The sequence below is a fragment of the Plectropomus leopardus genome, chromosome 17 (assembly GCF_008729295.1).
Source record: "Plectropomus leopardus isolate mb chromosome 17, YSFRI_Pleo_2.0, whole genome shotgun sequence".
Classification (NCBI taxonomy): Eukaryota; Metazoa; Chordata; class Actinopteri; order Perciformes; family Serranidae; genus Plectropomus; species Plectropomus leopardus.
The window spans coordinates 31,236,992-31,249,547 of NC_056479.1; the positions used below are offsets into that span (position 1 = coordinate 31,236,992).

At 43.7% G+C, this 12,556-nt stretch overlaps 1 protein-coding gene across 1 annotated transcript; it reads right to left on the bottom strand.

The window, feature by feature from the left end:
* Positions 1–1,509: 1,509 nt before the first annotated feature.
* Positions 1,510–7,946, bottom strand: plppr2a (phospholipid phosphatase related 2a). Its single transcript, XM_042505229.1, has 6 exons — positions 7,886–7,946; positions 6,454–6,579; positions 4,775–5,025; positions 4,293–4,469; positions 3,489–3,616; positions 1,510–1,659 (listed from the first exon to the last, which is right to left on the bottom strand). The coding sequence occupies exons 1-6, from the start codon at positions 7,944–7,946 to the stop codon at positions 1,551–1,553; spliced, it is 852 nt and encodes a 283-aa protein (XP_042361163.1). The 3' UTR covers positions 1,510–1,550.
* Between the last annotated feature and the right edge of the window lie 4,610 nt (positions 7,947–12,556).

The following is a 12,556-nucleotide window of genomic DNA, read 5'->3' on the forward strand; positions in this document are numbered from 1 at the left end:
GAAAGAGGATGGAAAGGATAAAAGAGTGACTGTGCACGTGTGTGCTTTTGAGTATACGTGTGCTCTGGAAAACAGGATGTGTGTGTGTGTGTGTGTGTGTGTGTGTGTGTGTGGTCCAGCAGAGGGAAACATTTCACAGCACAGTGATGCTTTCATAGTGGAGAAAACCACAGAAAACCAAAGAGCTTGTAAAAAAAAGCTGGAAGAGGAGGGAGAATAAAAAAGGAGGGGGGAGTGTGCAAATCAAAAATCAGCAAACCTGTCACGCCACACCGATCGCTTAATGTCACCCAAACCGTATATACATGTCAATAAATAAATCTATTCATAAAATCTCAGAAATTAATCACAATAATTACACGGCTGGGCCAGTTTGGGTGAGAGAGAAACTCCAGGTCAGGGTGAGCGACGCCTGAAAGTAATCCACAAAAAAACAAAAGTCTGTCGGCAGCACAGGAGGTGTTTGTTCGAAGGCTCCTCGTCTCAAAAGAATACAAAACGGGACAAATATTTTCTCCAGGACGTGATGCGCTTTATTTGGCTCGCTGTTATGCCACCTGCAGGCGGGAGCTTGGCTTTGTCTTATCAAATGTGTTTGTATTTCACGTCGGTTTTCGGCGACTCTGAGAGAGAAAACATGATGTCTGCTGCTTCTGCTGAGAGATATGAAAAATGATTCCTTGATCTGAGTAAACCTCACGTTGAGCTGACAAGGACACCGCCACTCCGACTACCGTGTGTGTGTGTGTGTGTGTGTGTGTGTGTGTGTGTGAGAGAGAGAGATAAAGAGTGTGTGTGTGCGTATGGCTTGCTAAGAGGATGTTTTTACGGGTGAATCTCAGCAGCACACGTGTCCTTCAGCGGGTTTCTTTGGTCCAACATGGCAGCCTCCTGACGGCAGACATCAAAACTGTGCGTCCTGGGAGTCAAACAGGAAGTTCGCCGTCACGTTTAGCCTCTAAAACAGCTGAAAACTTCGTAAAAAACAAACAAAAAGAAAAACTATGGACATTCTCAGTGGTCGATGTGTTTTTCCTTACAGAGCCACTGAAGATGAGTTTATACTAAAACAAAAAGTCTTAAAAATGAAAATTTACTGTCCAGCAAAGAGTCTTTAAGAGTTTGCCTATCGGTTCCTGGGGGTCAAGAGGTCAACAGGATGTGTGTGTGTGTGTGTGTGTGTGTGCGTGTGTGTGTGCGCTGTATCGGAGGTCTAGACCTGCGTGGAATAGGAGCGGTGCAGCGTCGCGTAGCGCCCGGACGGATGGGCGGCGCAGTGCGGCGAGTGCTGCTCCGACTGGTCTAGACTTCGCTGGAAATGGAGCGAGACGGTATGAGGACATCGGGGGTGGCGGGGAACCGATAGGGCTGATGGTCATGTGATCTCGGTGAACGGAGATCCACGCGGAGTCTGCAGGGGAGAAAGAGGAGTGAGAAAGAGAGAGGACGGGGCAGAGAAGGAGGTGAAGAGAGAAAAGTGAAGAAAAGAATAATCAAGAGCAGCCCGGACGGATGGGCGGCGCAGTGCGGCGAGTGCTGCTCCGACTGGTCTAGACTTCGCTGGAAATGGAGCGAGACGGTATGAGGACATCGGGGGTGGCGGGGAACCGATAGGGCTGATGGTCATGTGATCTCGGTGAACGGAGATCCACGCGGAGTCTGCAGGGGAGAAAGAGGAGTGAGAAAGAGAGAGGACGGGGCAGAGAAGGAGGTGAAGAGAGAAAAGTGAAGAAAAGAATAATCAAGAGCAGCCCGGACGGATGGGCGGCGCAGTGCGGCGAGTGCTGCTCCGACTGGTCTAGACTTCGCTGGAAATGGAGCGAGACGGTATGAGGACATCGGGGGTGGCGGGGAACCGATAGGGCTGGGGGGGAGGAGAGGGGGAGGAGGAGGGAGGAGGAGAGGAGGAGGAAGGGAGGAAGGAAGAGGAGGAAGAGAAGAAGAGGAGGAGGAACAACTGAGAAGGAGAGAGGAGGTGAGAACAGATGAGGGAGGAAATGAGAACAGATGAGGGAGGAGGTGTTGAGGGGAGACGATGGCGGCAGGAAAAGGTCAGAGGAGTCGGGTTAGAAAGGTTGGACGTAGGAGTTGTACGGGGGGGAGGAGGCGGAGAGTGCAGGATGCTGGAGGAGAGTGAGGGAGCAGAGTGAGAGGAGGAGGTGGGAGACAGAGGAGAAGAGGCAGTCAGGTGAGGGTTAGTGACGGAGACAGACCAGAGGACATTTCCCTGAACAAGTGGACTCGCCGTCCCAAAAACCAGCGTGAGGGCATCGACGCTTCAGCGGGAAACCTCAGAGACGAAGGACGCTGTAACGGGCGGCAGCTTTGTCGGACCCTTTTCTCTTTTTGAAACATCATTTCTGAGTAAATCAGGGTTCAAAACCTTTTTTACAAATAAAAATAAGGTTTTTATACATTTATACGCCTAATCGCTTCCTTTTCATTACTATACAACAACTTTTTTAAATATTTCATTTTTTCATTTTTAGCACAAATTTTAAAGTCATGTAGCCCCTCGAATAAACAGAAACTCAATCCCACACATTTATCAAACAACCTTTAAAATAAGCTTCTTTCAGGTGAGAAGCAGAAAAATCAGAACTGCTTTGAAAGTCTTTTACTTTTTAGATCATAATTCCCTCTTTAGTATCTATTTGATATTGCTGTGAAAACAATTTTCTCCTTTAAACAGCCAAATTTATTTATTTTTTCACCAAAAATGGCATTTTGCAGGCCTACATTTAAACACATCATGAAACTGTACTTATTTTTACTAAATAAGTAAAAAACTAAGCTTGAACGCATCACAGTGTACCTCAGTGATGTCCCGGGATGTCGGGACACCGTTAGCCCGAACTGCTTTTTTGTCTGCACAAAACTGATGTGACACAACAGAGACACGTTTGTCACTGTCATCGGTGGATCTTATCTTATTGGCCGGCAGGCCGCTGAGTATCTGCCAAAATCAGTGTATATCAACAAACATATGTCAATAAACGGAGCTCATAAATACGGACTTGAGTTTTGGAGGTGCTGTTGGTGTGGTGCTGTGCTGTACTGTCCGGCTTCTCCTCTGTACCTCTTTGAATCAGGTGCTACTGTCTGTACTATGTATCATGTAAAACTTTATACTGTCGTGTCATCGTGCTGTGTTTGTGTTCGAAGCCAAACTGCTGACTCACCTCACACTGATAAGTGACTCTAAAACCTCGATTAGGAAAAACCAAACACAAACATGTCATCTCTAACAGCGCAGATCTCTGCTGCGCTCCTTTCGGCCGCACGGCTCTCAGATTTACAGGATTCACCGGCGTGTTTTTGTTGGTGCGGGTGGGGCTCGGAGCATGCGTGTTTGGGGATTTGTTCCCTCTCGGGGGGAAAAAAGGAGGATTCAGGTAAGAGACAGGGGGTGTGTATCTCAGCCCCTGTATAGTGAGCGCAGGCGTGCCTCACACCAGCCCTCGCCCCTTACCTGAGGGCCACTTAACTTTTCGAGTGGACTCTCCACACAGGGCAGCGTCACCATCGGCATGCCCAGCACGGACTCGGGGCGCTGGGCTCGCAGCGGAGGAGGACTCGGCAGCATCCGCTGGAAGTTGTTAATCACACAAGTCACCTGGAGAGAGAGAATGGGAAAGAGTCAGAGAGAAAATGATAAAGACATGAGGAGATTTAAAATATATATATTTCTATTTATAACATTAAAACAATAAACAAAGGATGCAGCATATTATCAGTGCATCACGCCACAGAATGAATAAAAAATCATATTGTCAGGGCATGTAAAGATAGCCTTTTTTTCAAGGTCATCTTAAACGTCACCATATGTGGACAAAACCAAAAAAGATGCAACAAAAAGATCATAAATGTAGTTTAATTGACATTTCATTCATACGCCCCTTTTTCCCATTTTGTCCAACCAAAGAAAAAAGAAAGAAAAAGATGCAACATAAATTTCACTTTTAGAGAAGCTTTGATCGTCTTCTAATTCCAAATGAAGAGCATTATTAGCGTGGGCAAGATTTTATACGAGATAAAAAAAAGAATTACGAAAAAATTAAATTAAAAATAAATGAATAAATAAATAATAATTACACAAAGAAAAATGCACAAATGTCAGAAATAATAGCTAAGTACAAATTTAAGAAAAGAAAAAAGAAATGAGAAGATTTGACCCTTTGCCAAAACCTGCATCCTCACGCTGACAGTCCAAGTAAAACACAGTGGGGACGGAGATTTCAACAAAGTAACCCAGCGAAACATACACACTGAACATCTCGATAGACTCTCACCAGAAACACAGCGATGGCTCCCCCGGTGAAGAATCCCGCCAGGACGTCCCCCCAGTGGTTGCGGTACTCAGCCACCCTGACCACGCCCACCAGCATGGCGAGGCAGAGCAGCGTGAGGCTGATGGTGGGCTTGGTCAGCCGCGTGCCTTTGGTCTTGAACACCAGCGTCACATACATCTGCAGAGAAAGCACACGGGAGGATGCGCACAGCGCGGTACAACAAGCAACACAAGACACACCAGCAGGTTTGCATCATTATATATATATATATATATATATATATATATGTATATATCTGTACACATATAAATGTGTATTTCACATATTTAACTTTTGACTCATTCCTTGCTCATTTTTGGGTCATTAAATGATAACTGCGTAATGTTAAATCACCATCCCATGTTTGTGAGCGAAATCAAGCCAGTTTGCTCGGGTTGTAAAGGGTTAACAAAAGCACAAAGTTTGGCAGAGCTCCAACCTACCACTGTGTACACGGCGGAGTAGACGCTGAGCGCTGCGTCCTTGGATGGGAAGGATTTCCGTGCAGACATGACGATGAGCGGGTTGCCCGTGCAGGCGCGGCGCTCTGCGATGTACTGCATGGTGGACTGGCAGCCTAATGCTGTGTAGTTTGGGCGACAGGCAGACAGGAAGTGGGGCGTCTGGTTTCCTGTCACCACCTGGCCGGCATTGGCGAAGATGGTGGTGGTAAACAGGCCGAAGGCATAGACACCTGGGAGGAGAGGTGGCGGGTAGAAAAGGTGACGGAGAAAAGGTGTAAATAAAAAACAATAGAGAGAATAAAGTTTAGATAGATAGATAGAGTTTCTGGCTATTTAATTTATGTAATCGATGTTAATTTTATTTTCATTTTGTGCAAAACTGAAGCAACATTTTGTAAACGTTGATAAAACTCAACATGGAGCTGACTGTGTTTCCCCTGAGTGATGTCATGTGACTTCTCCTCTGATGATAACATCCCAGTAACCATGGCGACGGATGTTCAAAACATCAGCAGCTTTATTTCTGTTGCAGCCACCGCACTAGCCATCATTATTTCCAATCCGAGGCCACGTAGGCGTGTTATGGAGCCGTGATGGAAAGGCAAGCCCCTTATACATGGGAGTGGACACCTATGAGGGATTTCTGGGAGATGTAGTCCACGATTTCACAGAGGAATTGTGGATTCAAAACTTTCAAAACGAGTTATGTGATGCAATAACAGCTCTTGTAGCTCCTGCTGCATCATGAGGGAGCCAGTTCCTGTGACCTCACAGTGTCATGTGACCTCACAGTGTCATGTGACCACACAGCATCATGTGACCTCACAGCGTCATGTGACCTCACAGCATCTTGTGACCTAGAAAAGACTCAAAAGGGTTTCCACTGCAGTTTCTGAAATATGCTGTTTCTCGAATAGCCTGAATACCACCTCATGTGAGCATAAAAACTTTTCTGCCATATATGGGAGTTTTTTTTTGTAAATGTGTTTCCATCAGGCGAATTTATATTATTAAATTCCAGTTTTCACACAATTTGAGGGTTAATGAAAACCCGCCCACAGATAGACATCACTGTGAAATAATGTTATTGTACATCTCTGAAATCTTTGCACATTGCTCCTCATTGTTCCTCATTCAACTCATTCCACAGTTTTACTCCACAAACTGAAACACACACACACACTTCATGGTTTAAAGATATATGAGAAGACGAAGAAAAGCACATTAGATGTATGACAGAGAACACATTAAAGCACTTTAAAATAAAACAGGTGATAATAACTTTTCCTTCCTTAAATAGCCCCAACACATTATTATCAGCTGAGGTGTGAAATTGCAACAAGAAGCCTCAGCTGATTCAGCCCAACAGGCAAATGATCAGACCGCTTAATATTCACTGGCGTCCTCCTGCCATCATCCTGAATATTTCACCTCACAGATTTTATCACAGTTTATCATCTAATTAACAGCTACAAGCTCGGCTTGACAAACTTGGAGGTGTTGCAGGTCACCTTCTTACAAGTCAACCTTTTCTTTCATGACGTTTTGATCTTTTTGATTTTGTGTATCACTCTTTCTGTCAGAAACCACCTCGACACAGAAATGCCCTTCACAGGTGCCCAAAGAGCAGAGGGGCTAACAGTCAACACTGTGCTCACCTAGGAAGCGTATTATGCGTCTCAGCAGGGGGTTGAAGTAGCAGCAGTCTGCAGTCACGATGGTCTTCTCTTGGGTTCCCTCTGCCTTGGTGAAGAAGGCACACAGCTCTCCAATAAGAATCTGTCAAGTTAAAAACATCAGTGGTTAACATACAAAGAATACTTTTTGTTGGTACATGTAGTACACTGACTTTATCCTGTTATATTACCTTTTCACACCACTGCAACAACACTCAAACACACCCTCACACACAGAGGGGCGAGTTTCACAGAATAGATTGCAGCCACTGATAGCACCGTTAAGTTACCGCCAGATCTCTGAGAACACTAATACTTTTCCATCAAAATTAGTGTGTGCACGTGGATTTGTTAAACAAGCGTAAACCTGCTAAAAATACACTACAGACTTCTTTCCCTTTGCCAGTAGAGCAGAGCTGTATCCACGGCTCTGCTGCAGACAGGTATGCCTTTCTGTGTGTGTGTTTTCTTTTTTGTTGTTTTACATTCAGCATAATGGACAGACCAGAGAACAGGTAAACAGCAAGAAGCATGAATGGGGGCCTGTGAAAACTTTACAGTGGATACTTTTAGAAAAATAAAATCTAAGAAATGTCCCCAAAATCCTAGAATAGTCCTAAAATCATGGAAATGTCCTAAAATCCTAGAAATTACCTAAAATCCTAGAAATATTGTCCTAGTCCTAGATATGTCCTGAAATTCTAGAAATGTCCTAAAAAAACATCCTAAAATCCTGGAAATGTCCTTAAATTCCAGAAACATCCTAAAATCCTGGAAATGTCCTGAAATCCTGGAAACAAGTATGTGGCTGCTGCGTCTGGCCACGGCTTTAAAGTGTTCTTCACAGGTAACTCATACGTGAGGAAAACAATAAATCAGTGCTTCAGGTCCAAAATTACACACCTCCACAATCATTTGACCACGATGATAAATCTGCATCAGCGCCAACTCTGTGCTGCTCACAGTCCTCTGCATTACTAATGATCTCAGAGCTCTTCTGCAAATGAATCCAATTAGACTTCATCATCATCTGTGTTATTGAGCGTGGACTCCTGGCTGTGGACGCAGTGAGACGTAATCTCAGTGAAATTTCTGAGATTGAAAACAGCAGCCACTGACACTGGGCGCTGGAGGTCATCAGGATTGTGGCAGAGGCTTTGGGCAGGTGATTGTTCTCAGTTCACTCCCTGTGAGTGTGAACAGCAGTACCTCTCCAGACTGATGATGCCTTAATGGACTGCAGCTGTGAGACTCGTCTGAACGAGAGCCCGCAGCACTCAGAGACGCTGGCACCCACTCAAACTTCGCTCCCTCAATGAGTAATTATCCACCACAGAGATTCGCTTCATCTTAAATCATCCTGACAGTTTCCAGGCTCCGCCCTGACAGTGGTGGGACCCACTTCAACACTGACCGTACTCCACAAACCCATAAACCTCCTTCTTCCTCTTTCCATATTTGACATCATCTCCCATTTATCCCCCACAGTGACAGTGAAGCGCTGCGGTCTGAGGAGCCAACGCAGGAAGAAGTGAAAGAGAAAAACAGAGAGACAAAGAGAGGGAAATGTTTCAAGTCGAGTCTAAAGCCGAGTCAGATGAGTTAATAGGATGCATGGGCCCAGTCGGTGCAGCCGTGCTGTGAAGTGCGTGCCCAGCCGAGTGCTTTCTTCCATTAGTGAAACACGACCCTGATGGCTGCTCCATGGCAACACTCAAAGCACTAACACAAGCATGAAATCAGAGCAGAGGGGGTTTAATCAGAGCCTCCAAATCAGAGATGTTAGGGGCCCCATCACACTGTGGACAAACCTTTCTGGGGCAATTAAAGACGGCATCGTGGCTGTTTGCATGGGGACTGCCCGGCTGCGAAGGGTTTCAGCATGTGTGCACCACACGGATGATGTTGGTGTGCCATCACTCCGGGACAAGCGCTCTTCAACACTTTATGTCAGGCAGAGCTGTAAAAAAGAGGCAGTTAGGCCTCTTTGGACGCACAGAGTAAAACCACTACACCTTCTTTTGTCCAATACTGTTATTCAGTGTGGATGTTGTTTCTGCTAATCTGTGACAGGCCTCTTAAAAGAGTTTTTCACTGACATAAAGAGGGCCTCGTGTAAAACTAGGCCACCTCTGCAGCAGAAAGAGGCAAATACTTTTGAAATTGGTTCTACATGACCAAATCAGAGAAAAAGGATGCTCAAAAAGTAGAAAACTACCAGGATGCACTGCACTGCTGTTTTCTGTCTCTCCCTGCATTGCATGTCTTTGTCATTTGTGTATTTTTTTTATAATTGTGCAAAAAATAACACAAAAAGTTGTAAACATTGCTTAAAACCCCCATCAAAGAACTTGGTGTCAAAATTTGAGCGTCATAACACACATTTTCAGCTGATCATGGTCGCTGAAAGAGACAGCGTTACAACCGTCCTGTAGTCTACCCTCACAAGTTAATCACAACAAACTCACAAACTCTGAGAGGGAATTAAAACATGTTTCTGAAAACATATAAGGCAAGAAATGTGCAACTCAGTAACCATACCTCGGTTTACATTTGAACAGCGCTGCCTATTTAATTTTAGTTAGATTGGATTTCAGTCCATTCTTGCGGGGCTGATGATGATAATATCCTTACAATTACTTTTCTGAATAATTATAATTATTCACTGTTAGAGATGAAAGAGTCTGTGAGAAGTTAAGCGACAGACTGAGAGTCTGAGGACAACAAAAGTAAAGTTAGAGTAATAAGAGAAAGAGGAGAAGAGCATGGGGAAGGTAGAGGAGTGATGGGGTTGGGGGGTAAACTGCAGGGCTAAATTACTCATGCGTGGATGTGAATCATGTAGCGCATTATTCCAACCAACATTCCTAAATTATCTGTCCTCTCTGCAGCGTCTCTGCCTCCGCCAAGGACTCACTGTTAAATATGACGAGGTTGTCGCTGCAGTTTAGGGACAGGCGGATTATAATTCCTTGAAATTCGAGTGCTCATGTGGTCTGCACTGTGACAATGAAGAATGATGAAACACAGCGTCATGATGATTTCTAGAAAAAACAGGACTAGCTTAAAATAATAAATTAAAAAAGGGATGTGTAGATAAGGACGTGTGTTACAGGCGTACTCACATGCATGATTTAGAAGCAGAACAAGAGAAAGAAGTGAAGGAATGAAACATTAATACACACATGAGACCTGATTAGCTCTGCGTGCGTTCACACACAGCCTCACGTGCGCAGAGGAAGCTGGAGGATTGTGCTCTGTGTGTGTAAGTAATCACATCTCCATTTGTGTCAGTCGGTATCAGTCACATGTGAGCGTGTATTCAGACCCTTTTTATGAATACGTGCCAATTAGAAGACAATGAAGGGGATGTTTTACTGGAGATGAATGAAGAGGACTGTGGTGAGGCAGTGGGAGGATAAAGAGCAAGAAGAGCAAACTCCATATTTATATACAATTATTTTGACGCATCATTTTAGAAATTATTAGATATGCACATTCAGAGACCGGAGAGACAACAGTCAGGATATATGTTCATTCTCCACGTGATTATGATCCCAGCTAGCTTTTCAAAGTTAACTGCAAGACTTAATCATCGTGTAAAAGCGGCTTTACAAGTGTGTTTCTGGTTCTTTAAAGCCACGTCTGCAGACAAGAGACAAAAAGCAGACGTGCCATCATTATTATGTGGTAATGATGTCGATAAAGCTTCAAGGACGAATCAAACATCGTGGAATAAACCTAAACGAAGGCACATTGTTTGCATCAGTAGCTCCTCCTGCAACCAGCGACTGACTCTGTTCAGCCGTGTTACTGATGGAATTAGCAAAAATCAAGAGAAGACAACGGATTGAAACAGATGGAAATATAACGCACGCTGGACTCTGAGTCAGTATAAAAAAATAGGCCAAAGCAGTAAGAAGCCAAATACCCAAAGATCTACACTACTGTGGTTGTGATATGTGTTTTGATAGCTTAAAATATCCTATTTTCTTATAGTAGTAGTTTAGGTATACTTTATCAAGGGCCAACAATCTATAGTTTAACAAGATGATTTCACTCTGTGAGGATGCAAGGTCCTAAAGCCTTGGAACCCACAAAACAAGTGTTGGCATTGTATGTTTCTGCAAACCACAGATGTGTTTTTTTTGTAGATTATTATGTCGTGCATACATCAAAAATCAATGTTTCTTAATGTTTCAACACAACTGTGGTTAAGTTGTAATTATATTTGGACATAAAAATCATGTGGTTATGGTTAGGAAAAGATTATGTTTTGGCTTTAAAGGTCTAGCTTTTGGTGACACTATTTTTCAATCTTTTTTTTTATTTTTTAGATTAACAAACCTTTTGGCTCCGTATCATTTCAGCATGTCTGAAGGTAAAGGTCTTTATGGCCATGTGTAATGAATGCTAAACTTTAAATAGCAATAAAAAAACACCCAGTCATAAGTTAATTATTCATCAGTCATGAGAGTCTTTCTGAGGCATCTAATGCGGTTGCATCTCTTGTATTGTTCGTCTGCAGAGCCGTTTCTGCGGAGCGCAGCTCTGCAGCCGTAAGACCGAATGCTTCTGACAAGATTGGGAAACTCATTCATGTGTAAAGTACAAAGAGATGCCTGGCTGTCACTAGTGTCCCATTATCCGTCATCATCCACAGCGACCTCAATCTCTGCAAAGCAGCCCATACGTGAGATTTGGGCTAATGGATGATACGGGAGACACGGCACCTGTCCGAGTGCATCAGGATCACCATCTCCTTTACTCACGTGCTCCTCACCAGGACTGTGTGAATGGATGCTCACAGGAAACTGACTGAACACACCGAGTACCTTCACATATAAGAAGAAGTCCAATTAGTGAGTTAGTCTGACTTTAACTGGATTTTTTAATACATGTAAACATGTTAGTCTGACTGAATCAGACTGAATAGAATTTCTCTAAATACACAACACACCCAGATAATTTGATAAGAAGTCGAGTTATTCCCTCATGTAAACGCCTCAGCGAGACTTTAACCGGACTCGGCGTTCTGTGCGTGCTCCTAGTCGCTGCATCAGCCTGCCTCTGCGGTTAGAGATAGGGACTGTGTGTTATTTAAGAGGGGGAGGGGTGCTGCGAAAGGTGTCAGCCATTTTTTAAAAGTAAACACTGAGAAGGGACATGTGTTTTAAATTTTGGCTCAGGTGAGGGATATACAGCTTTAAAAGGTCGTATTTTATATGTATTTGAAATAATAAAGTCATAATATAGGTTCATATCAGACTGTATAAATAATATAGGTTTATATCAGACTGTTTAAGTAGGAACTTTAACTTTATAAAACCTCAGGGAGATATTTTTATTTATTCATTTTTAATTAAAGATTTTACTGAATCTCATAAAAAAGTTGCAGGGAACTTGCTGTGAATGATGTTGAAAGTTTTAATTTGATTAAACATTTGCTAAAAGGCATTTAAACACAGTTTTGTATTTGAGTTTGCTATATTCTTAAGTCTGAATTTCAACAGAAATATTTTCATTTTTATTGTAAATGCGTATTGGTTCCACATTTGGGTTTTCTTTCTCACTAAATACTAATTTCCTCTATCGACCCTAAAAAAACAACATCGGTCGACCCGTAGCTCGTACACGCAGACAACAGGAGCCCAGTTAAAAGGCCTAATGGAGCCGAGACTGGAGCTCCACTAAACACTGCATGTAAACACAACCGCTGACAAATCACGGACGACAGCATCTACTTCACCGACACGATGAAGACGACCGACACAAGAGCAGTCAGGGATGGACGGAGAGTTACTGTGATGATTGTGGATTAGATTATGGTGATACACACCACGGTGACTGACTCAGAGTCAGAGTCAGTTACCATGGTGGCTGACTCGGAGTCAGTTACCACAGTGACTGACTCAGAGTCAGAGTCAGTTACCACGGTGACTGACTCAGAGTCAGAGTCAGTTACCACGGTGTCTGACTCGGAGTCAGTTACCACAGTGACTGACTCAGAGTCAGAGTCAGTTACCACGGTGACTGACTCAGAGTCAGAGTCAGTTACCACGGTGTCTGACTCGGAGTCAGTTAC

Coding starts and splice junctions, on each gene's coding strand:
- plppr2a (XM_042505229.1), bottom strand. CDS start 7,946: ATGGGAGATGATGTCAAATATGGAAAGAGGAAGAAGGAGGTTTATGGG. Junction 6,580..7,885: donor TTATGGGTTTGTGGAGTACG/GTCAGTGTTGAA, acceptor TGTTTTTAACTT/GACAGATTCTTATTGGAGAG. Junction 3,617..4,292: donor GAGCCATCGCTGTGTTTCTG/GTGAGAGTCTAT, acceptor CTCTCTCTCCAG/GTGACTTGTGTGATTAACAA.